The 27,054-nt window shown below is 41.8% G+C and overlaps 3 protein-coding genes across 3 annotated transcripts in view; 2 read left to right on the forward strand and 1 right to left on the reverse strand.

The window, feature by feature from the left end:
- LOC145457738 (dynein axonemal heavy chain 5-like) overlaps positions 1-9,071 on the forward strand; it is a 57,718-nt gene extending 48,647 nt beyond the window's left edge. The window contains exons 81-89 of the mRNA XM_080336015.1: positions 253-426; positions 1,319-1,507; positions 1,973-2,126; positions 3,207-3,346; positions 3,406-3,600; positions 4,644-4,793; positions 5,418-5,546; positions 6,159-6,365; positions 8,592-9,071. Coding sequence (XP_080192141.1) covers positions 253-426; positions 1,319-1,507; positions 1,973-2,126; positions 3,207-3,346; positions 3,406-3,600; positions 4,644-4,793; positions 5,418-5,546; positions 6,159-6,365; positions 8,592-8,822 — 1,569 coding nt within the window. The 3' untranslated portion in view covers positions 8,823-9,071. The remainder of the gene's footprint in view (positions 1-252; positions 427-1,318; positions 1,508-1,972; positions 2,127-3,206; positions 3,347-3,405; positions 3,601-4,643; positions 4,794-5,417; positions 5,547-6,158; positions 6,366-8,591) is intronic.
- The window catches only part of LOC145457722 (THAP domain-containing protein 1-like), a 474,772-nt gene that overhangs the window by 340,195 nt on the left and 107,523 nt on the right, over positions 1-27,054 (reverse strand). The gene's annotated exons all lie outside the window — the stretch shown is intronic.
- The window catches only part of LOC145457685 (uncharacterized), a 29,773-nt gene continuing 19,816 nt past the window's right edge, over positions 17,098-27,054 (forward strand). Inside the window, exons 1-7 of the mRNA XM_080335951.1 lie at positions 17,098-17,308; positions 18,347-18,448; positions 18,524-18,705; positions 23,308-23,371; positions 23,435-23,571; positions 24,507-24,655; positions 25,129-25,309. Of these exons, the coding sequence (XP_080192077.1) occupies positions 17,142-17,308; positions 18,347-18,448; positions 18,524-18,705; positions 23,308-23,371; positions 23,435-23,571; positions 24,507-24,655; positions 25,129-25,309 (982 nt within the window). The 5' untranslated portion in view covers positions 17,098-17,141. The remainder of the gene's footprint in view (positions 17,309-18,346; positions 18,449-18,523; positions 18,706-23,307; positions 23,372-23,434; positions 23,572-24,506; positions 24,656-25,128; positions 25,310-27,054) is intronic.

Here is a 27,054-nt window from a genome sequence, read left to right on the forward strand (position 1 = left end):
AACTAGTAAAGGAAACAAATACTAGCGTTTTAAAGCCATACTGATGTTTTGGCTTAAATGTCTTAATAGCAATCACTCCACAGTCCACACAGCAACATCTGTGATATTCAACTCAACACAGAGAGCGATAAAGTGTCGCTGATAATTCTATCTCTGCATTATTATGATGACAATAAATTTGCAGTCAGTCGCTCTCTGTGCTCTCGACATGAAGTCCCCTGTGATTGGCGGCTTCCATTTCTTCATTTCCAGCTACAAGAGAAATCCTCGGAATGTCACGTCAGCATGAGAATCTGGATCACCACCGAAGTGAATCCTAAATTTCCGATAACTCTGCTGCAGTCGTCGATCAAATTCACAAACGAACCACCGCAAGGCATGAAGGCCGGCCTAAAAAGAACCTACGCCGGTATCACACAGGATACGGTAAGCCTAGATTATGAAAAAGGCCTATCGTACATCAACTTGGACGCAACACTATATCTCTATGCACAAGCGCAGCTGATTGGTTATGTTCTCACATCTGTTCTGATGCAGTCAATGTAGTCATTGAGAATACTCGAGTCTCAGTAAAAGGAATTCCAAGAATTTGTACTCAATTACTAGTAGAAGTAGTGGTTTTAAACAAATGAAACAATTACTCTAGTTTAAAGAAGTTGATTTGGATGAAGCGTTATTTTCTTTCCTAGTTAGTTGCTGGGAGTTGAGTCGGTGGTTTGCCTTTGAAAACTGTTCAAGTGAAGAAGTGAATGTAGTTTGAAAGTATTATCCCTCCCTAATTGGTTGTAAATGAACATAATTGTGTACTCATAAAAGGAAATATCTACCTACCCCCACATAATAGCAACCTAACTAAGAGAACTATCGACTACTCGGGACCTATAATCTGGAATGCATTACCACCACATATCCGTGAATTGCCTCATAATAGATTCAAAAAATACCTACTTAATCACCTCTTGTCGTTATACTAACGCTGTTGCCCTACCTCGCCCAGACATTGCTTCATTGATCATTTGCTACCATCGTTTAATTTTTCTTCTATTTAGAGTTTAGAGTCAAGTGTACCTGTTTGATGCTGGTGTGATCAGACTAGATGACCTTCACGGTCTTATCGATCATTCCTATCTAATACCGAATAGTGTGCATGTATATTTTCTGTACCACCATCGCTGCCGTGTGTTATATATTTTGGTTGGATGAAAATAAATATTCTCTCTCTGCAACTCACTTTATTTACCATGTGACAAACTATTATGTATGCAAGATTTTCACGCGCGATTTTACTGGTCTTGTGCACCTATCTCTCATTTTGCAGCTGGAAGTGACCAATATGCCGCAATGGAAGCATCTTCTTTACGGCACGGCCTTCATCCATTCCGTCGTGCAAGAGAGAAGAAAATTCGGACCGCTCGGATGGAACATACCCTACGAATTCAACCAGTCGGACTTCACCGCCAGCGTGCAGTTCATCCAAAATCATCTGGACGACATCGATCCCAAAAAGGTAATCACGAGATCTCTAGTGACAGCTGTCAAAATCGTGAGGTGCATCTTTTGGGACTGACGCAGGATAACGAAAGCACCATACAGTAGCGCAGTTTTCAAAACTGTATTCTTTCACCATGATAAAGAAGCCAACATTGACCAGGTGTTGTGACAATTTCACTCACAATTATGCTGCCGATTTATCCAAATATATGGCACAATCTCTAATGTAAAAATTAAATACCAGCAGTCTGGCTTCAAAATTTCTAAGAATATGATCTAAAATACGATCACTCGAAGAAGTGCAAGCAAAGCAGAGCCACATCAGTGCTCAAAAGAGTAGAACGACTCTGTACTGACCAAATGCATGTCTTGTCTAATTCTGTGCCGTGGCTTCCCAAGTTGCATATATTAGACCCTTGAATCTACGACACATCGATTGGTTGTTAGCACTTGGAAATTCAGATCGCAATTTATTTTTCAGGGCGTCTCATTCAAGACAGTGAATTACATGATCGGGGAAGTGCAGTATGGCGGCCGCGTTACCGACGATTACGACAAAAGGCTGCTCAACACGTATTGCCGAGTTTGGATGGGCGAACACATGTTCGATCCAAAGTTTGCGTTTTTCGCGAAAGGTGACTCATAAAAATAAGTGGCGTGTTGCGAAATCTACGTGATGTAGAAGTAACGTTGACCATTTCTACTCGAGTATAAGTATGAGTAGTGAAATCCAAGGAAGTTAAAAAATTAAGTATTCTAGGCCTAGATTTGATTAGAAAACGTGAAACGTGTGTGTGTGTGAAAAGTGCGTGTAGACACCATCTACTTGAAATTACAGTAGCGTCGTACATTTCAACTCAGCTACAAGTAGAAGTAGTGATTCCCAAGTAAGTAAAAAACTAATTCCACGCCTAGTTTTGATCACAAAGCTGAAAACACCTATAAAATTTGAAAAGAGTATGAAAAATGTTTATTTATTTTTGGTTGGAAATATCAACCTGGTACCTTTGTTCCTACATCATGATCTTACCTCACCAACAGAATGACTATAAATTGCAACATTTTCTTGGGCTAATATTTTCTTCCACTGTGAAAATGTTCTAAAGTGTTTTTGTGCAACGTAAGATGCTACTATATTGCTTCATCATAAACCGAAAATTTGTACAAAATTTTTGTCGTGAATGACTCACACTCATGGTTTTTTGAAGAGCCAATATCCAGATCTATATTTTGCTAATTTTAATTTTCGTTTCGCCTAGGTATACCATAGTGTGAGTTATAGAACTTCACAGTAAATTATTTAAAAAAATGAATTTTGAAATTTTAAAACGAAATTTCTCCGAGATGAGTTGCACATAATCCTTCAAACTATAGCAACATGCAGGACTGTCCTATTACTTCCTAAAGCAGGTGTTTGACCGCAACAGGGGCATCGTAATGCTAAGGCACGGTGTTCGGGCGAGCACTATTTCTCTTGTCAAACCCAAATTCTGTGAGCTAGAACTACAATTTGTGATATTTTGTTTACAGCGTAGTGACACCTAGTATCTGTGAAAATTTCAAGGTGATAGGAGTGACCCTTTGCTAGGCCCCCCCTTGAAGTAGATTTGGATGTAGTCTAAAACATAACCACTTGAGAGAGTAATGCAAGCAGGCAAACTCTACTGGATGCAGAGGTAGAAGTACTTTGTCACTGACCATCTCTATCGTCATAGGCGGCTATGTGATACCACGATGCAGCAATATTGACGATTACCGAAATCAAATTGAAAACCTACCAGCCGTCGACTCGCCCGAAGTGTTCGGATTACACTCCAACGCCGACATAACTTATCAAACCAATACTGCCAATACGGTAATCGCTAAATTCGTACAAAACGTGTTAGTCGGTAAACCATACCCTTTTGCGAACAGACTTTCAACACGATACAGTCCATACAACCCAAAGACTCCGCCGGAGGTGGCGGGGAAACGAGAGAAAGCGTCGTGGACAAGATGGCGAAAGAAATGCTGGAAAAACTACCTTCGGATTATCTGCCGCACGAAGTGAAGGAGAAGCTGAAAAAAATGGGGATGCTGGATCCGCTCAATATTTTTCTCAAGCAGGAGGTAAGCGCGATTCTATTTTGGAGCGACGCTACTTGCTCGCCGGACGTTTTACAAGAAAAACTATTGTTAAAGTATTCCGATCATTATAAGGGAAAGAGATTTTATTTAATTCGTCAAAGATGAGGGGCAGAAGGCAATATTAATAAACATACAAGTCATGAAATGAGATAATATTTTTTGAATTGCCAAATTAACGTTACATGATATTGACGGGAAGACCCTATATGACTGAAGTATATAAGGCCGGTGTCTCCCGCATGTATTTGGAAGTAATTAAATAATCACTTTTCTCTATCAGCAGTTAAGTAGGAAAGTATACCAAGCAAAGAAACGAATACAAAAATAAGTAAATTTAGGGGAGCAACACTAAATTAAAGGAAGCTGATTTGGTTGATGACTGTGATCTTGTGTGTAGCAGACAATGACAGACAGTTTGGCTAGAGTTTACTGCAGTGATACGATATAGCTGTAACATAGGATCCACTACAACAACTGCATTTACTTGTACGTAAACACAACATTATTCTTAAGATGGGGTAGCCTCAATTTTTATTGATGTGATGTGCCAATGTAAATCTTACAGAATGGCTAGTGAACTTGTCAAATTGGTTTGATTTTACGGTCTTTTGGGTACTTTGTTACATGTAGATGTGGTCAGTAAGGAAGTACTTCGACTTTTTTGTGAGTATTCTAGTAGATTTTGCCTAATTGTACAACTTACTCAAGTGGCCATGTTTTTAGATTACTTCGACCAATACTTAATTTTTTACACTTATAAGTGAAAATTAGTTTTGAATCGAGTTAGCTTTACTCTTGTGAGTGAAATTGTCATGAGAACCAAGTGAAATAGCCCCTGTATGAGGGTAGGTGAATATAATTTATGTAATGTCATTTGTCATTTTGGGTTAGCCACGAACATTCATCTTGCATTATCAAGTGTGACTACCTCATATTAACACATTGAACAAATCAACTTTGTGAAAATTGGTCAGTTGGTATCTTCGCATTCACCTCCTTAAGATGCACACCTTGTTTCTTTCTAGGTTGATCGAATGCAGAAGGTTATCAGCACGGTGCGCACTGCCCTCACGGATTTGCAACTGGCGATAGAAGGAACTATTATCATGAACGAGGCCTTGCGGGATACGCTGAACAGTATTTACGACGCCAAGGTCCCTGAAACTTGGCGAAAAGTAAGTCACTACTGTGCTATACTGTCTGAAGGCCCACCGGGTTTTTCGTGTGTGAGTTCTACAACTTTTTATCCATATTCTTGTTATGTGAAGCGGGGGTTGCTATTTTATAATTGGTGTTCTCCCCCTGTAATCTCATATTCTGTTGGCTGTTCTCCTGCAAAATAGATTATCAACTTCCGATATGCAACTATCCTTTGTAATATAGTGATATCGTCATTGGTGTTTGTTTTCTCAGGCTGTGGTACAATCAATTTTTATATGCGTAGACGTAAGTTTACATTGATGGTGTAATAAAGTCAATTTGTGAAAAGTTGATTCACCTTCATGTATCGCCGTCACCCGTCTATATCATCAGGCTCTGTTACGCAACACATATTTTAAATCTTTAAATTGTATATATACTGTTACTTATATACTGTTTGTTGTTAACATTACATGAAGTAGTATATCTGTGGGATGTGACAGTCTAACTATCACATGGTTTCGAGATAATAGAACAAACTAATGATAGATAATAATAATCCGGCGATGGAATGTTGTCATTTGGGAACGATCTGCTAGTGATACGCCAGACGTTGGTGCAAGTCCCAGAACTTATTTGACATACAAACCAATTTTCAGATATCGTGGAATTCTGCCACCATCGGCTTCTGGTTCACCGATCTTCTGGACAGAAACGCACAGTTTCGCTCATGGCTCTTTGATGGAAAACCAAGCCAGTTTTGGATGACGGGATTCTTCAATCCGCAAGTAGTAAAATTTCGGTTACGGGTTGCGTTGGCGGTTGAGGTACCTCTTATTTTTCTGAGGAGTCAAGTAGTTTTTACCTACTTGTACTACTCACTCAAGTGGTTCTGTTTTTAAACTACTTTCTCTTCTACTTAACAGTTTTATTGGCAAAACTACTGTCTTTTTACACTGTCGATTTTGCCAAGTAGAAAGAAGTGTTGGGATATGCTTGCAATGCTTTTATGAGTGAATGAGCCCCTGTATCACAGTAGCTGAATATATTTTTGAAAATTGTATCTATTTGTGGTCCTTCAGTCAGTATGCGTCAGTCACGAGGATACATATTGTAATTTCGTAATTATAGCCACCTTCTAATAACTGCTAAAAAAGTATGCGACCCGCGACAAAATATACTTTTTAAAACTACTTACTTAAGTATCTTTCAAATCTTTACTTTCTACTTCTTCAAGTAGATTTGTCATGTCTTTGGAATTTCTAGTTCTACTTGTAATTGATTAGAAAGTTATATTGTTTCTTATACTTCTAATTGAGTAGTTGCCGGAGGAATACGCAATTTAATAAAAGTTATTTTTCGTAAAAATTATAAAATCTGAACGACGGGGTCCTTTTCAGGGTTTTTTGACTGCGATGAGGCAGGAGATCACCCGTAACCACGCAGGCTGGGCGTTGGACAACGTAGTCTTGCACAATGACATCACAAAGATGACTAAGGAGGATGTGGTTGCGCAGCCAGACGAGGGGGTCTACATCTACGGACTGTTTTTGGACGGAGCCGGATGGGACAGAAGGAACATGAAACTGATTGAGCCCGCAAACAAGGTATCGACGTGTTCACAGTGATTTTAAAGTAGGCTAAGTAGGCATGGCACAACGATTCTCTTACTAGAATTCCAGTAGGGTAGTAAGAGTCGATTTGTATACCGAGTACCGAAATAACACATAATTTCGCAATTCTCGTGGGCACTTATGTTTTCATCTGCTGGAAGGCTCATGACGTATAATGTGATGCGCAAGACACGATAGAATTAATGAACATAAAGGAGGATGTTGAAACGGCCAGTCACTGTCTCTCAATCTAACATCCACCTTGACCCAATGTCTGATGTTACAGTGGTTGGTCTTGATCTTTCGGCAGTCTTCCTTAACACGCTCTTCCTTGCTCTTTTCATCCATAATGTGTAGCGGAGTGTTTGACGCATAGTTGGGGTAAGTAAATGCAAGAACAATGACATTGTCACGTGTAACTGGCGTTATTTTCTTGCTATCGAATAAAAGGTATATTTTTGATGTTCGCAATATCATCCTACTAAGTATGACGTCAGCACTGCACAATCACTTTTTCCGGTGTTGAGATTACTTGAACTCGAGAGCAACATGAATGATCAATAAAACTGCTACATTTTCAATATAATTTGTTGAATAAAGCGACCCACTTGAGAAGGAATATGAAGACACACAACTTTCTTACAAGTAGGCAACGGTGGATTGATGCAGTTCGTTATAGCACGCGTGGTAACTTGAGAGTCCCGGTTTCGAGTCTCAGGATTAACACCTTGGACGCTTAGTAGGGTGCAGCATATATCACATTGATTCGTATTATGAATTGATTTTCCAAAGCAACCCTCTCGCGTAGGAATACAAGACAAAGAAGTATTGCAATCTATGGAGCCTGTGCTTTGTCATGATTGATTGAAGCGGGCGGGATAGTTTGAGATTCCCGTGATTGAGTCTCGGTGGTATCACCCTTCCTAGCATTGATGGATGAGCTTGGAGAAGAGGGTATGATAGTATTCCGCATTTTTGAATTATGTTCTGCGGAATAAAGCGACTCTGTCGAGTAGGAATATACAGCAATGAAAAGTGCTACGACCCAGGTGCCTGCTGGATGACTAAGTTGGTATAAGCAGGCGAAGGCCACGATGCGGTATACCGCTAGGCGACAAACAAGGAATTAGTAGGGCCTACGGTACGATTGGAATTATGCGAAAAGTAGCCTACAGTACGATATGTTTCGACTAGTATGCTACGTCGGTACGGAAATATTTCGTGATATAGACGGTAAATTTATCCGTACCACTACCAGTACCCAAAATGCAGTCAATCTGACAATGAATTTGTGCAACAGTTCCGACTTGACCACATCCGAAAAATCTTACTTGATAACGGTTACCCTGAACACGTCATCAGCCGCGGCATGGAGAGGAAATTAACGCAATTCAACGCAGAAAAACGAACAGAGCCCACCGCACGAACAATAAAAGATGTTTATATCCATCTACCTTGGATTGGCCCCATTTCCACCCGCTTTGAAAAACAATTGATTTCTGCTGTCGGTAAATGTTACGATACAGTCAAAACCAATGTGATTTTTACAACAACACAACTGCTCCCTTCAACACGCAAAGACGTGCTTCCTGCACTTCAACAAAGTAATGTAGTGTACGAATATAGGTGCCACTGTGATTGTGGCTACGTGGGAAGAACGTCAAGACGTCTGCAGGACCGCATAAACCAACATGTCCCCAGATTTATCAGAACACGTGCGTCACGCGATGTGAAAAGCTCACCCTTAACTCATCCACTTAAGATTGATGCGGATCGATCAAAGGCAATTAATTCTGCCATCGGCAAACATCTGTTGGATAATCCGATTTGTGCGAATAATTATCGAGACGACCGATTTCGAATCGTAGGTCGAGGCCGTTCACAATTCCATTTGTGTGCCTTGGAATCAACTTTTATCAAAATACACCAACCAAAACTCTGTCAACAAAAGGAGTTCGTGTATCACCTAAAAATAGTACATTGAACGCTCTCTCATTCGAAATTTCATGCTGGTGACGTCATATTTTGTGATACGATTGTTGATATACAATGTTCTTTCCAATTCTCTACTAGTTGCTGACGATTACCCCTGACGAGTGTCAGCCGAAAATATTCGGGTTCATTTCAATATGAATATACTATTTAGTTCCGACAATGCATTACAAAACATTCAATTCTGCATAAACTTTACGTCCAATGCCTGCTTATCATGTGTTTTAGGTGCTGTTCGCCAGCCTGCCCGTTGCGCACGTCTACGCGATAAATAACACCGCCGGCTCTAGCGGGATAAAGCCTCGTGCTGGATATGCGTACTACGATTGCCCGGTGTACAAGAAGCCTTGTAGAACGGATCTCACTTACATTTTCCCTCTGAAGTTGTGCACTACTCTGGCGCATGGTCCAGACAGATGGATTCTGAGAGGTGTCGCCTTGCTTTGCGACACCAAATAGGCTACAGTTTCTTTAAGAGGGTATGAATCGACTCGATGGGTTGCGCGCTTATGCCTTTAGAAGGCGAATTTGTGAAAAGGTCTGCTGGTCACGCAATCCGCTAATGCTTTGCAGAGGTTCAAGAGAAAGTTTCCAGTTTGTACAAATAAAATCATGATCCTGCAATCTCTCGGGCTCATTTTCATTCAGTTGATGATATACTCCTTGTATTTTGTGCAGTAAACTGCTTGAATTAAATGTACCAACCAACGTCTCTCGTATTTTTCATTGAGTTGGAGTGGCTAGCGTTCGATCGCTATTCAACTGAACTTCATTCGTAGATATACTCCACTCTTTGGGTGGAGCCACACCGCTCTCTGTGTCGGTTTTATGAAAATCGAATGCAAGTCATACTCGATACGATGGGCCTTAAGTCCGACATGCTACCATAATAATAATAATAATTATTATAATTATATATATTAGTAATCAATTATAAAATATATATAGAATTCAGAACATAAACACTTCTTTTGAATGATAATCGCTGGACTAAAATCATTGGCTTTTTGCATAACCCAACCCTGGCATTCGTTCAATATGAAGCCTGTTTTTTTCTGTCTCGATTACGTAGCCTACGTACGTCAAATAAATGGTGAAACCTTCCTTTTAGTTTGTGGCGAGCCGGTCGCCGTGTAGTATGATTTAGGCCGGTATTACGAAGTAAAAAAAACAGTCGGCTAAGGGAGGGCAAATGTCGGAAGCACTGCTTGTTTGCATCAACCACAAGGCCATTTCACTAAGCTGCACAGTGCACAGTGTGCACACTGCTCGGGAGACAACGACCTAGACGAGTGTTGTAGCATCCTAAATAAATTTAATGTCCTAATAGCAAAACGTGTCTGGGGGTTAAAGAGAGTTAAAAATATATCAGGATTCCATTGTTTAGAATTCACGGACAATAAATAAAATTTGTTGATAAATAACCGTCACTTTCTCAGTGTCTGATATAAAAATCAATACATCCAATGAACAGCGTGTATTAACAATATATTTAATTTTATAGATACAATTTTTACGCTGCAGAATGTAGTTATAAATTTTGACTCAGCAAGACCCCCGACATATTTTCTGCTTTTCATTTGGCCCGCAAGGACAATGCCCACTCCTGGTCTTTTGGGGGTCTGTGATAACAAAAGGGTTGGAAACCACTGGGTATAGGCTATCATGATCATTGTAACGCTGACCGGGCCGAACGTTCATGCGATTGCTATAAACGGACTTCAGTTGCTTGTCTTGCACGGATGAGATGGCGAGGCGGAGCCTAGATAAACCTGCAACACTTATGTCGGAATTCTGCAGTCGGACTCGAACCCGCAACCCATTCGCGTTGCAGCTGTGGATTATACCACTAGGCCAGTGGTTTATTACCTTTTTTTCTCTAGCGCCACCTTCCAAAATTTATCTGGGTCTGGCGCCCTCTATTTTAAGGACTGTAGCAAAAAACAAAGGGTAAGAGGTCGATGTCCGGTAGGTCTTTTCAGGTTCGGACTTAACTACTGGAAAAATTTCGCACTTCAATCGCACCCGAGAACCACTCGAGTAATTAACGATATAATCATTGTATGTATTATATCAAAATAACAACAACAACGTGAACCAAACGTTCGCACCCATCCCTAATCAATATTCACATAATAACACCATGTACCATTTTGTCATAATTTCTGCTATATTAAGCTTTCATAAGCATTAGGCGGCTTTTTTCGAGACTTTACTGTAGCCCGCTCTTTGAGAACATGCTGAACAGGGGTGAACGCATGGTGAACTCGCAAAGGTTCCGTATTGATTCTCAGCATTTGGGAGAACTGCGCGTAATGCCTTGCATTCGCAAATGACTAGTTGGCAATGGGCACGTATATTTGTTGCTGACATCTTCCCAGACTAGAGGTCATGCAGATGAAGGTGCAAGCGGTTTATCTGTTTTGTTATTTGGGCAAAATCGATTGACTTGTTGTTGGCTTCAATACTGCGGAAGTCGTTTGATTTAATTCAGCCAATAGACGCTTGTGTCACAAACTTGTACCTGTTAATTCGAGCAATCTTGCAAAACGCTAGCAAAGTCTCGGTTGTTTATCACCTTACACCCAGGCTTGAACTCAGTGAAGCTCTGATCAAATTTCGAACCTGCCTTTAGCCTCAAATATATGTATAGCCTACTGAAAATGCTACTAATTCAAGTTCTAATTCTAGTTCAAGCTATATAGAGGAGTTTGATATATCTGAACGAAGTATATTTGGCGATTTGCATCAAGGTTTTACGATGCACGACCTATACACTGTGTAGCGGTCGCTGCAACGGCTTGTTGCAAGACACGCTGGTATAGTGCTTGATTGGAGTCGACGCTACAGCTTACAGTTCCTGTTGTACGCACTAGTCACTGACTAAAGACCGCTCTGAGTATACTCTTGCAATCCTGATCACACACGCAGATCCAAGGAGCTTTCTTTACTAGCACAGAACAGCCAAATAGTAGTAATTAGTGGTCAGAAACTTGTAGATTTACCAGGTTCAAATGATACTGCGGTTCAATAAGAAATAAAAAGAATAAATGAAGCGAAATGGAGCCAATTGTCTATCTTACGACTGGAGCGCGAGCGCGCCGACCTCTGTATGCGGGCCATGAGAACACGTGCGTCGCAGTCTAACTGTGCCGTCACAGCTTGTGGCTTCGAGAGTGACCTATTTACGCTTTCGCGCACAACAGAATTGGGTCAGCCATATTTACACACTGTACAGTGTACACTGTACAAGAATGCATCTATTCAAAGTAGTTTTGTTCCGCGCAGAAAGTGCATGTCTCAGTCGACGTGACTTCTGTTTTTGAGATCATGGATAATTTATATCAGGGCCGGCCAACCCGTGGCCCGCGGGCCACATGTGGCCCGCGAGAAGGTTTTGAGTGGCCCGCGAGGTCATTTCCTCAAATTTCTAATATCATCAAAAATGGATTGCACAGATTGTGAACTTGCAAGGCCAACCAAAAATTTGATTAGTCTGGCCGCAACATTTGAGATATGATGACTAAAATATCGATTCCGACGCATTGACAGATCCATCAGCCATTCACATATTGGTATATCTTCGTACACTACAATAAAGCAGAATAATTTGCGGTAGATTTATCGAAGGTAAAAATTTTCTACAAGCTTGGCGCATCATGTTGTCACTCGATTCCTTGTTTTTATGATTGTTGCCCTTTTTTGAAAATGGAAGAACACCTAATGTATCAGATCGAGTCCAACTATATTCGCGATTACGACACAAAGTGTCGTTCAACATATGCGACATTGCGTTTGCGCTCGCAGTAAGACCGTCGACTATGAAACCTAGCCACGAAATGATTGACGCATGTTGGTCGCAGCTTTCGATATCGATATGTCCAAGTGCCGAATAGCCCAGTCCTCGCAAAAATTAGCCCAGCGATATGCAACAGGCCCGCAATGTAGTCAAATGACAATATCATTGACCTATGAACTTAAAAAAAAATTCGCGCATGGCGCGGCTAGTGGCCCGCGCAATAATTCGTCAATCGAATGTGGCCCGTTGGCTGAAAAGGTTGGCCGGCCCTGATTTTATATTCTCTCAAAGAGTATTTTGGATATGTATAAGGTTTGCATATGTAACATGAACAGATTGTTGAAACGAAAACAGAATGGAATCGCTCGACACAAAAGCCAGAACAGCTTCTCTTGGAAATAAAAACCTTCTCCAACTGTTTTGAATGCCGACAATGCACAATGCATGACAATGCACAATACTAATCAACTTCAAATAATGGTCGATAAGATACGCGAAGTCAATATTTACGGTGTCGGAGTTAAGCTATGATATCGGATTTGAGCAACGTGATATTGACCCGCGTCCCAATTTTTATTTGACTCGACTTGACTCGAGTCATTTTCCTAAAATGTGAAATACCTCGACTCGACTTGAGCCATTACGCATCATGACTCGACCAAGTCATTGACTCAAGACACGTTAAGAGCGAAACAAAAGAGTTTATTATGAATGCCTGGCCTTCAATATCCCTCATCCCCAACCGTTAAACAAATACAGTGGAACCTGACTTGAACTCGATAATGAACAGTGAAAACTATGGCCCGTATTTAGAGACACGTCTCTATCTCAAACTCAAGTCGTGCTTGACGGAGCAAAGGCTGAGTCCAGCTCGATTCGAGAGAGCATTTGGTATTCGGATAGTATTTCGAGCGTTGCTCGGTTTCGAGTCTCTACTCGGTAGATTTGACAGCTTGATGACTGCTTGCAGGCGTCTGCGGTATTGTTAATTGCTCGCGATCTGGCAATCCGCGGGTTTGGATGTGATGTTGGTTGCCTAGTATCGCCTTCAATTACGTCAACACATTATATTAGAATTATACGCTATAGATGTATAGACGAAATAACACCGCTCAATAACATGACTATTTGACATACTGTAGTAGCCAAAGCAAATATTTTCAAATAATGAAACACCAAACTTCATCCTGAAGTCTTCAGGCATAAGCACAAGCTATTTATTGGATTACTGATGATGGGTATTGGTACCGCATTGTTGATATTTCCGCCATACACAGGGACGGACGATTTTATCAACTCTATTGCGATAATCTAACATTGCGTACATTCATAAAGCGCCAGGTCATCTACAATCGTGTATTGCATTTGTCCGCATCGCCGAGGATTCGGCTCTTGTTAGGATTGGATGATCGCTATTGTGGACAACAGCTTGTGTGTGGTTTTTCAGTAACATTCATCCTCTATTCGTTTCTACATATCCTGATCCTACGTTTTATATTAGGTGATAAAACAGAGCGTTGTGAGGAATTAACCGATTTTGCGAATCCATCGGAAACCTTTCTGCTGAAAAATGTCCGCCGATTTGGGAATTGCCTACCCAGCCAACGATGAAGCCATACGGCGCTAGAACATGATTTCCTTCTTATAACGGTGCTATATATTGCAGTTGAAATTGTCATTTCAGGCACCCAACATGCTCACAGCGCAATTTCCGCAATATATTCAGTGCCAAACCGTAAAAAAGGGAATGAGTATAGCCCCGAGTCTGCCCACGGCTTGACTCGGAAAACGCTTGCTCAATCGCCGCATTTCGAGATCGACTCCAACCTCAGATCGTCATTGAATACCATAACCACAAAAGTGCAACTCGAAAGAGCGCCAAGTTCGACTTCAGTCGAACTCAAACTCGTTCTCTCGCTTCGCTTTCTGAATACCGATTCTTACGCAATGTTGACGCAAAATGAGTTTGAGCACTGAGTAAGGTTTCTTGAATACGGGCCTATGACTTGGCTCGACTCTGAGACACGTCTCTATCTCAAACTCAGGTTGTGCCCAACGAAGCACAGGCTGAGTCCAGGTCAATGCGAGAGATCGTTTGGTATTCGGTTAGGATTTCGAGCGTTGCTCAGTTCTGAGTCTTCGCTCAATAGATTTGACAGCTGATGACTGCTTGCATATGTCTGCGGTTTCGTAATTGCTCGCGATCTGGCAATCCGCGGGCCTAGTATTGCCTTCATTTAAATTTACGTCAACACATTATATTAGGATTCTACAATAGATGTATATAGCCTACCAAATAACACCGTGCTATCTGTAACCACTACCCTTACTATCAACATAGTATATCTCGCCGCATATACCATTCATTTCAAATCGGTAGAGATATATAAGCTCAACAACAATTTAAGGGCTATTTGACATACTGTAGTAGCCAAAGCAAAGAATTTAAAATATTGAAGCATCCGAGTTCATCCTGAAGTCTAGAGGCATGAGCACAAGTTATTTTTTGGATTACTGACGATGGGTAGTGGTACCGAGTTGTTGATAATTCCGCCATAAACGGGGACGGACGGTTCCATTAACGGTATTGCAATGATCTAACATTGCGCACATTCATTTAGCGCCAGGCCATCTACCATTGTGTATTGCATTTGTCTGCTGAGGCACCGTATTGTCTGCCCGCATCGCCGTGGATTCGGTTCTTGTTAGGATCGGAAGATCGCTATTGTAGACAACAGCTTGCGTGTGGTTTTTCATTATCATTCATCCCCCATTCGTTTCTACATATCCTGATGCTAAATGATAAAACAGGGCGTTGTGAGGAATTAATCACTTTTACGAATCCATTGGAAGCCTTTCTGATGAAAAATGTCCGCCAATTTGGGAATAGCCTACGCAGCTAACGATGAAGCCATACGGCGCTAGAACATGATTTCCTTCTAATAACATTGCTATATATTATAGTTTAAATACTGAATTCGGGCACCAAACATGCTCACAGCGCAATTTCCATAATATATTCACGGCCAAATCGTAAAGTGAATGCGTAAGGCCTTGAGTCTGTCCACAGCTTGACTCGGAAATCGCTTGCTCAAACGCCGCATTTTGAGATCGACTTCAACCTCAAATCGTCATTGAATACCATAACTACTAAAGTACTCCAGTCGAACTTAAACTCGTTCTCTCGCTTCGCTTTCTGAATACCGATTCTTACGCAATGTTGACGTAAAATGAGTTTGAGCACTGAATAAGGGTTTCTTGAATACGGGCCATGACTCGGACTCGACCCTTTGCTCCCTGACTTCGCCTCGGACTTGACTCGCAACGGTGAGTTCAAAATGACTCGACTTGACTCAAGTCAAAACTATATAAGTAAGATAGCCTTGTGACGCAGAACCTTGTAAGTTGGTTACATCCCTTGATTCGAGTGACCATTGGTGACCAACGTTGCTTGCCTTGCACCATAGACTATCTCGGCGAGTTTTATATATAATACATAAACTTTGGGGTAGCACTGCCATTACAGACTCTGATACGTTATTACGAATAGAAATACTCTACTCCACCGAGTTTAATCCATAATAAATTCTAGAGAGGTTGGTTAGGTTGCCATACGTCCGGAATTTCACTGTTTAAACGGCGTCTGGGAGGAAATGCTGAATATGCCTATATGTCCGGATTTTAAGGCTTGAAGGGGGCTGAAACTTTTTTCGTAAATCAACATGAACAGTATCTTATTTTGAGGAAGATTTATGCTAGGCCTGCATGAAGTATTTCTTCGCGCTGCGCGTTATTTAGTGTAACTTGGTATTAATTTTGTTATGGGTACCACTGTCCTTACAAAAACTACAATAAGAAATAAATTAAAACAACTATAATTTACTGTAATAAGACTAATTGCAATCGCAATTCTGAGAGAACCGTGTATTCCTAGTGTCGGTAGGCCTATGACCGTTCGGATGCTTTAGTCAAAGATAGTGGCTCTCAAGCTTGTGGTCGTTTGCCATTTCATGGGGATTGCGGATATGTTGAACTTAAGCACTTTCTAACATAGGTCGTGAGTAAGTCTTGGTATGGGCATTCGTGCTGACAATTTTTTTAGTAGTCAGCTTACCAAATTTTGATATGGGCCACGGAACATTTTCAATACGAGAATGGAGTAGCGACTTGCGACCATAAAGGTTTGGAAACCACCGGACGTGCATCCTGCTGGTGTGGACCGGCATTTCGGCCCATAACTATAGTCATATCCGTGTGACATGAACATGACTTAGCGATGTACAATTACGTTCCCTGCATTTTCGAAGACATCATATCCACCAGCTCCACCGCTAACTTTGGTCACGTGGGACGAGAGAGGATAAAAAATAACAGTTTCATCCGGCCCACGAATAAGTCTGTTGCAGACCAAATGAGAAGCGACCCTAGCAAGCACCAGAGCTCAAATCCCAGATGGCGACCTTACTTAATAGTCAAGTTAATTCACGACCTAAAAATACACTCCTGTAATCGATTGGCAAAGCATTGCCATTGAGACGTCATATGTGTTCATACTTCATTTTAAAACCTGCTAGGGGCGCTAAATACTGTCCGGAATTTCGTCCACTAAAATACGGTAACCCAGGTCTAGTTATTATAGTACAATTTTGTCCATAGCCAAGTTTTGTTGTCATGTTGCTGAACTGCTGTAAATTTGAAACGCCACAGGTTCACAACATTGAAAATTGAGAGTAATCAAATAGGATCGTGTTGCTATATATAACTGCAGATATTTCAGCTTGCTACTGCCAAGAATCGAATTACTCAAGCTTTTGTTCACAGGACGTCAGTGCGTCATGCAGTCTGACAAATGCCCGCTCTGTGAAATCGATACCCTTTTCTCGAATTTCGACTCCATTGACTCTGCGGGGTATAAATACCGAAGTATTTTTTCAACTGGATTCACATTTGCCTCGTATTAATCAGCGCTACAGGTTAAGATGAGTAGGATGCTGAGAACTCTAGTCTGCATCTTATTGGTGACATCGGTACTGCCATTATTCAGCAATGGTAGGTTACCGAATGAAGTCAATTCTGACGACACCATGAGCACTAACTTTACATATTCAACGATCGCACCAGCAGCAAGGGTGATTAGTGTAATAAGGTATATACATTATACAATCATTTGGCCGACGGCAGTGGTTCTCAACCGGGGGTCCGCGAAGCAATTTCAGGGGGTCCGCGAGACCTCTAAATTTGCAAAATGATTGATAACCGAATTTCTATTTTTGTAATTAGGGAAAGCACACGGCAGTTTTCCTTCACAACTGCTAAAACCTCATTAGCCTACTCACATCATCAGAATAATCGTATGACATGAAATATCCTACCGTGCAAATTCATTTTAATTTCCAAATTGCCACCAACCTACTGATACAAACACATTGCTCTTTCGAGACGTATTGTTGTGGTTTGCGGAAAAAAATAAAAATATGGAGATAGTAAGATCAATCAGGGTGACATCGTAGTAAGTGCCATCAAATTAGTAAGGTCGTTTGAAATAAAACTCCTGAAGTATTTTTCCAAATTTATCCCAATGAAAGGATTGAAACATCGCCACGAAATCCATTTTATCCTGTAATATACATAACCGCTATCTCAGAATAACTTAAAATATGATATGCTCGTTAAAATTTCTAGGCTGGAGTGATATGTTCATTAAAAATATGTTTCTTCATTATTGGGCAATAAATGTTTCTACCACGCCACAAGTGTCGTCGGAAGCGTCACGCTTTAATATTACATTAGCCTCCATCTATCTTTGTGGGAAGGGATTTTCGCCACTCGTTCATATAAAATGGAAGACGCGGATTTGCAAGACCACGTAGGCCTACTTCAAGAAATACGGCTTCAAAGTTAGCTTTGAAATAATAAAAGTCTATACAATTTCTACATAAATAGTATGATGCTATTATCAAGAAAAGTCGTTTTGTTGTTGTTTGTCACAAGCCTACAATTCCTAACTGCACAAGACAGATGACGGTCGCACTATAATTGAGCTAAATGTGAACTAAAACTTGAGGGGGTCCGTGACGGTCAAAAAGGGGTCCGCGAAGCCAAAAGGGTTGAGAACCACTGGCCTAAGGTTTTACTCAGGTTGGCTTACAGAGCAAGGCTTGGCAATAATGAATTATGATTGCAGTAATGCGGCCTCCGGAGGAATCAAGTACGTGTTTGCAGCAAGAGGTGACACCGTGCTATTACGGTGTGAATTTCGTGTTTCTGGGTGGTATAGCGTTCGGTGGTGAGTGTTGTTTGGAATGACGATACAGGCTAGATTTCGTAGCGCGCTTGAACAGTATCGTGCTCCTGATTGCAGGGTGAGATTAAGGGAAGATGCGGATGTTCCAAACGAGTTGCCTACGGATGTTACATCTACTAACGACAGCGCCTCCATCGCAACTCTCAAAAGTGTTCAGGAAAACGACGGAGCCAATTATACATGTGTTTTATCGTCTTTAGGCGATTCCACAACCTACACCTTTCAAGTTGTTGTCAAAGGTGTGTTGATGAGGTTTACATCAAAATCAAGCAACTATATTATACTAACCGAGCTCATCTTTCGATGATATCCGCTAATATTAAAAACATTACTAGCCTATATAGGGTTCCGCATTTATCCAATCTGAAAGTGTTGTGTTCCTCTTAAACTATTTCTTGATCATATACCGAAGAATATATATATATCGACTTTTCAATTAGATAAATAAAAAGGAAAAGGGCAAAAGAAAACAGGAAACAAAAAAAAACATCAAGATAATCAGTTTTAGGCTCGTATTAAGCGTCTCCAACGTAGGCGGTCGTGGGCGTCTTCAAGCGACAGCCCGCGTTGCGCTAGGTCAGTCTCCATTGTCGAGCGCCATGTTTTCCGATTCCAGCCACCTCTGCGCCATGGCTCCGTCGGAATGCGATTGATGATGGCGGCCGCTGGTTGCTCGTCTTGATGCCGCACTAGATGGCCGATTAGGCGGAAGCGTCGTTCAGCTGCCAGTAGACGGCATGGGACCGTTCCTGTGAGCTCTCGCAATGCATTCGTGGATATATGCTCCGGATGGTGAATGCCGAGTGCATAGCGGAGGAGTGCGTCATAGTTAGCGTTGAGCGTCTTAGCCAGCTTCTCTGTCAGCGTGAGTGCCTCTATTCCGTAGAGAAGAACCTGCTCGACAGTGACACGGAAGATACGGGTCTTGAGCTGGGTTGAGGCACTTGAATGGATGAGGCTATGTAGCCGTCTTGCCGCGCCCCAGGCCTTTGCTCGCCTCGCCTTGAGCGCTTTTCCAGAGTCGGCGACGTCAATACCGAGGTACACAAAACTCGTTACATACTTGAGATCGATTTCTCCCAGTTGAATCGGTGTCGCGTTCTTCGGTAGAGCTGGTATGGCCAGAACCTCAGTCTTCTTGGCGTTGATCTGGAGTCCAACGAGAGCGGCGGCGGCCTCTAGCTGGTTAATGAGGCGCTGTGCCGATGCGGTGTTCGGGGCAAGCAAGGCTAGGTCGTCAGCGTAGGCAAGAATACCTACGTGTATTGCCTCGCGAGTCGTACGCGTGCGCGTTCCTTGCCGTGGCCGCCATTCAAAGAAGTTCGTATTATCCGGGAAGGCCGTTCGCAGGACGAAGTCAAGGATGACCACGAACAGGAATGGTGCCAGGGTGTCACCTTGAAGCACACCAGCCGAAGTGTTAAAATCTCCGCTTGGGCCGTCATCTGTTCGGACTCGCGCTCGTGTGTCAGTGTAGAGGGCCATAATGGCGTACGTTATCACCTCAGGAATTCCGTAGAATCTGAGGATCTCTGCCATGGCTGGGCGCGAGACCGAGTCGAAGGCTTTCGCGAAATCAACGAAGACGGCCACAACATTCTTTTTGCGTGAGCGACAGGTGTCAATGATTGTGCGCAGTGCCAGGATGTGCTCTGTAGTACCGCGAGATGGTCGAAATCCATTCTGAGCATTCAAGAGCTTGGTAGAGAGTTGCTCACGTATGCGAAGGAGCAATACTCGGTCGAACAACTTGGCAGCGGTCTGCATCAGGGTGATGCCTCTGTAGTTCGCTGGGTCACTCGCAGCGCCTTTCTTGTAGATAGGGACGATTTCGCTCTCGAGCCACTCAGGGGGCACCGGGCCGCCTTCTAGGACGCCATTCATGACGCCCGAGGTGTAAGCAGCTGTTGGGATGCCGCCCGTACCGGTGGCCTTGAATTGTGGTACTCCACGCATGGCTGTCTTGAGCTCACCTAGCGTGATCAGGGCTGTATTGATCGCTAGAGGATTTGCTGCTAGTGAAGGCGGTGCAACGAGCACATCGATGTCCGGTGCAGGTGTAGATAACAGGGTCTCGAAGTGTGCAGCGAGGTCTTCCGTACAGGCCTTCACGCGGGCCCTCTTGAAGCCAACTAGTTCACCGATGGCTTTCCAGGCTGCTCTTGATCGGCCTGCTTCCAACTCGTTTTCCACGGAAAGGGCAATAGCTTCGACTCGACATTCATCTTATTTGCGTCCTTGAGATCGAACCAATTTGGTAGCGGCTCCTTCGGTGTGCGCTTCGGGACGAACGGGAGGTGTTCACGAAGCGTGGCCAACACCAAGCGATGGTCACTGCTGATCGTTAGCATGCGCACCGTTCGGCAGTTCGTGAAATGGCGCCGTGCGGGAGCATTGCAGCCGTGCGGGAGCATTGCAGCAGATATAATCCAGCCGTGTGTTGCGTTGGCGCATACCGTCAAATGTCGTCCTACGCCGAGTGCAGACGTGTATACCGAAGAAGGCTAAACCTATGCAGCACAAGTACGACCACGTTTATTCACGAATAAACCTTGACAGAACTACGACACACGAAATACTTACGACGGTATGAACACAGGAAAACAATCAACGAGCACGAGTCATCATTGACAAACGCAAAGTATAATTCCACAACAGAAAGTTATTGAGCGCGATTCTTGTTTGCAAGGGCGCGAAGTCATGAAATTCATAATGTAGTAGCTAATACAGATGACTTCACAATATCCAAGCCGAACGTCAGGGAAGACAGAGGCGCCTTTCGCTCCTCTATGGTTATCTTATTTGGTACGGTACTTACGGTACGAAATATCGTACTTCATACCTCAATTATTTCTACGTATGGTTCTAATGCAGTGCTTTTCAACCTTTTTGAACTCCATTCGTACTTTTTTTGTAAAATAAATTTTATTCGCACAAACTGATCGAAAATTGTTATACAAAAAGAAGATGAAGATACTTCACAACATTTTGTTCAGATGTGCAACAAATTGGCTAACTTGATGCTATCAAGTGTCTCATTGAAAAGGCAACTTTTTTCGCTCGTTTTGATTTAAACTATTTCACTAAAACTTCTCTCGGCCAAGCAAGTTGCTGGGTTTTGTACAAGAACACCTACTAGTGCTTGGATGACCAGGTCTCAAAATCTGTTCTGCACTCGATCCTATCCAAAATATAGCGTATTTTTCGCGAGTGGATAATGCTTGCTGGCAGAAATCGTTTCTGAGAGCTGACACAAAGGTCCCGGAGGCTCCAGCTTGTCGAAAGGGTGAAAAACTCACATGTTTGTGCTGAGGCTTTTGCCTTATGTCTTGGAACATACAGCCCAAAACGATCAAGGAGAGTATAGGCACTAGAGGTCGCTACCTTATATGATACGTTGCTCAACTTGTTCTGTTTTTTAGACTATTACCACCAAATCAGAGTTTTTGTGGCCTCTCGCGATCCGAGCCTCACCCAAGAAAAGGAATTCATTTTAATATTACTGCAGTATGCTACGATTTTATGGACATGAATGCATGACATACAGAACGCGCACACCACAATTCTATACCCAACACAGCTACAAAACATGTCAGACGCACGCTATTTCAAATTATGGTGAATTAAATTCTTCTGCGTGTTGCAGTTGTACCACTGTAACTACTGTGTACTCAGATTGCAAGAACGGTACTATTCCGTGCCGACAACGGAGCATAAATCCGTACCATTAGGTTTGGCCATCGGTCATTTTTTGGCCAAGGTTTTGTCGCCAATTATGTTTTTGGTACCGCATTCTATCAGTGGTTTGTTGGCCAAAACTTTACGTCTTCATGTTCCCCGACGCAAAAGTGGTTAGTCTCAAAATGAATGAGTCTCATAGGCCTAGACTCGCTCGTTGCTCACCCCCACACTTGTTCATCCCAACGGTCTTCGACCATTTCCGAAAAGAAAACAGTCTGACAAATCTTATCATGAATTCTCATGACAAAGTCATATTTTCTGCGTGTATTTCTTATTGGCTACAGTACCCAACACAGTGCCCTTGGATATGTAAAAACTATCGTAGGATTTTTTGCAATAAATTCAACAAATATTACATACATATTAACAGATGGCTCTGGCACCGTCTCGACCCAAAATTATACCCTTTGCGGTCCATACTTTATTAAACCGTGAAGGGGTAAAAATTGCGTTACAGTAACTTGCAAATGTTAGTCTGTAATGATGGTATTTACTACTATCCTCGTGCCTCGCACTAATCGAACAGTTATTACGAGAATATGATGGTTGTTAAGCATAAGAAAGCAGAAAGTCGATTTGACGTCATTTTTCCAGCCTGTCGCAGGCTCAGACGGGCTGATATACTGTATGTCTGCCACTACAACAGCTTCCAAACCAGGCTTTCGGTTACGTAATAATTGTAGTGCGAAAATATTAATTGACCAGTGCTTGTGAGAGCTACGATTAGTGGTGCGTCGTAAGTTGAACAAATTTTTACAGTTGCGTCTCAACTACAACAGTTACACTGCCCTTGAATTTCCTATTAGGTCTATTTGAATTATTCCACGTCAGAAAAATTAACAATTATTCTCGATTTTCATTCGCACTCATCCGGATTTTTCATTCGTGCCACCTTCGCCATTCGCACTGCAATTTTTCCCATTCGCACAAGTGCGAACCGTCACACAGGTTGAATAGCACTGGTCTAATGCGTGTGATTAAGTGCGCTCATATAGTTATGGATATTGACGTAGCCATTCACATTGCACATGGATGCACCATTCTCTGCGTTAGTTTGCTGAGAGTTTTTTTGATGTTTTTCTGTATACTTTCGTTAACAGAAAAGCTGTCTTGCGAAGAAAACACTTGCTCAGGGAGAGGTCGATGTACTGAAACTACCAATGCGTAAGTGTTGCTGGATTAGCATCTCACAGTAATTGACACACGTTGACAAGCAATATGTTTCAGATTCACGTGTGCATGTCATAGGGGATTTATAGGGGAAGTTTGCGAAATGGCCGATCCGTGCTTGCGCTCGCCATGTCGTAACGGTGGTATTTGTTCCGCGACTACCAAAGGCGGTTTCATTTGCAATTGTGCAACCGGTAAGCCCATAAATGGTCGAAGTATATGAACCCATCACCTTATTCAAGTCGAAATAGTGTTGTACAATTCTACTCCGTACACGAGTGTAGAAATAACGAAAACTTTCCGAAAATACTGAAATACTGAAGCAACTTCAAACACAGGATAAGAGACTTGATACTAAAAGACTTCTGTCAATACTCCATGGCAATATCAAAATTTCGAAGTTGCCTCTCAATAACGAACGCTGATTCTTGTCGAATCCTAATGCTGCTGTGGACCTACTTTTAGGCTGAGCTTTTCATTATTTACTGTCAACACGACTTCACCCTCAGTGATGAGCCTTAAACGCGCACCTTCAACATTTACCCACGATAACTCTATATCGCGAGAACTTGAAATAAATCACACACTCATGCTACGCCGTGTATAGCAGAGGATGCTGCTGCTACAGTACCCGTTGCTGTATCAAGTCGGATGAAATTCGATGGCGCATTGTTTAGAATTTATCGACTTCAAGACCCAACTGTTGTGTTAATATTTCGTTGTTTGTGGCACAGTCTTCTACCTCATTGAATAGGTACCAAGTCCGTCTCGACAATGATAATATTTTTGAGACCAATATGAAAGTAGCGTTCCATTAGTATTACTATAGCAGCTATCGTCATTAAAGGTTCCAACCCCCTACGATCCACATCTGCAACGCCAATAGGTTGCGGTTTCGAGTCCGACCGAGGTAGACCCAAAAATCACTTCCCAAGTGTTGGAGGTTTATCTAGGCCCCTTCTCGCCATCTTATCCGTGGAAGCGGTGTTTTACAAAAGCCTAGAAGTGGGCCGTGCTACCAGTATGGAATCATAATTTAGAATATCGGCCTGGTGTAAATGACCATGGCAGTCGAGTAACACCATAAATGCCAAAACAACAACATCAACCCCCAGCATCGTTCATACAGGTTACAGCGGCACTCTCTGCGAAAGTGAAGCTTGTTTGCCATCTACATGTACCTCCGGTGGTACCTGCCGTGTAAAAGATGGTCGAAGAACCTGCGATTGTCGGTACAATAAAGCTGGAACTCGGTGTCAATATACTTGTAGCTTTCAAGTAAGGACCGCAGTTTATATAAGTATCTCAGAATACATTTATCTGATTGACTGTTTTCATCCTTTGAACGGATCTAGTTTACAGGTTTTGTTATTTTTATATATGCTGTTCATATTTTCTTTCAATAGGCCTACATGGACATACAGTTTGTCTTCTTTCTATCTATCATACTCTTTTTACAATGATTGCCGCATCCTGGTAACGTTGATATCAATTTTACATTGTATATCTAATATTGCATTCTATAATTTGAAGTAACAATTATACGTGGTGTAGATAGATCTGGTAAGTCTTCTGCTTATTGGCGACTACATTATATTCATTTCGGCATCCAAAATCGTCGAGCACTGATTTGAACTGGGTAGCTGTTGCTAATCTGAAGCTGTTATTGGCGTCGGGATCGGGAAAATCAACACACTGATTTTCATGCCTCAATTATAGGTTAACTCAAATGCTTCATCTTGTTATTATAGACCACTTCGACCTACAACTCTTACAACAGTTACAGTAGCTATAACCGTTATGGCCATCGTAGCTCAAGTCGTTGTAGCTACTCAGGGAAAACTTGCAAGCTGTCATCGAATGGTGGACGTGAGACGTGTGTGTGTGATGATTCCAGGCGTTCCTCGTCACATCGCTGTATGATGGAATCAGGTGAGGCCTTTTCTGAATCCTGTGCCTTGGTATTTCAATGCCATCATATTTTATAGGGTCGATGAAATGGAATTCAATCAGATTTACACTCTTGCGGTATCAATAAATAATAATTCGTGTGAGGCAGGAGTTCTAAAACTTTTTTAACTGCTCATACCCTTCCGAATTATCTGCAATTGAAAGACAATAAAAACACAACACAAAGTCGAACAAAGTAGAAGTAGAATTGACTGACTTTAAATCTACTCAAGTAAGTAAGTAGTTGTGAAAACAGTCTTAATTCGTTCGCATGGACTGTCAAAAGCTGCAATTTGACATATGCGATAGGTGTAGAGAGCTTGATTTGTATTGATGCATCCCAGGAGGTATCAATTTTCGACAGAATAAGCATTCTTTCTCATCATGGGATGCAAATTATAGTATAGATAAGAAAATGCGATACTAACCCTTTGTTTACTTGAAGACCACGTTTTAGAGAATATCATGGCATAGCGCCCTACCCTATATTATATGACCCCAAGTTTAGGCGAAGAGCAATACGGAGAAGTTGTATTGGATACGGTTTCAACACTTTGCGCGATTGGTATCCGTTAATAACAAATATTGTGGATCGTAAAATAGAGGCATTACTACACTTGCTTTTATGCTTCAACGTGTATGTTCTGGAGACAAAAGAATTGAAAGTAATTAGAACTCAAAGTATGATACTACGAGCATCATACTTGGTATCGAAAGTGAAATACAAATACCAGAAAAGGGAAAATATATTTCATGTCATGACGTCATGTCCATCCTCAAGATTACCGGACCACGACTGAACTATCGATCTCGCTTCCCATGACATGCCGCCCTATTTCTTGTCGCTTTCTTTTTCTATACTATCTTCTTTACTTTCATTCAGTGTGCATGCCTCCTCTTTACATCGTCTAGGCCAAGGTGGGTGTCAGATTCCGTAGACTACTCCTTGTCGCTTCGACATCTTCCTGTCTTTTCGTTGTATCGCATTTTTTGTGGTGTATTGAACTGATAAAATTGCTAATAAACCAATGATGATGATGATGTCATGTCTACATAATATACCAACAATACAATGTTTATTGTTTGCGAACTTTTTTGTTTCACAAAAGAGCCGTGGCTTCCACAAAATGCATTGACCGATTAAGTCTGCAGGACTACGGAACTAAATTAGGTACGGAGCTACTGATCACAATCCTTCACCGAAGAGTGGTATATAAAGATGATAGCTGCTACCGACTAAAAATAGTTGCATCCACATATAAATTTATGGGTCGAAAAAAGGTCCTGATCGAAAGAAGATAGAAAACCACTGGATTCAAGTTCAACGAAATCTCAGTTATTCTGTTCTACAACAATCCAGGTTTCATCATTATAGATGATTTCAATAACAATATTCGATCTGTTGCTGTTGTACGCTCACCGTAATGTCACTAACAAAAGCCGAAATGTGATTAATTTATGAAAATGAGAAAAATATATACCAAAAAAGTCTGACGTGATAGAGAAATTCAGAGCACAGAATCGGATTCAGCGACCTTAAATTAGCCTAAATCAATCGTTAAAATTTTTAGGGAATTAAAAAAAAATTATAGACCAGTGTAATTTTAATGGGTCGAAAAGAGCTTCTGGTTGAACGAAGATAGAGAATTGCTGGATTCAAGTTCATCAAAAACTCACTCATTCTGTACTACAACAACCTAGGTTTCATGATAGACGATTTCAATTCC

The sequence above is a fragment of the Botryllus schlosseri genome, chromosome 15 (genome assembly GCF_051294905.1).
Source record: "Botryllus schlosseri isolate E-star chromosome 15, Bs_hap1, whole genome shotgun sequence".
Lineage (NCBI taxonomy): Eukaryota > Metazoa > Chordata > Ascidiacea > Stolidobranchia > Styelidae > Botryllus > Botryllus schlosseri.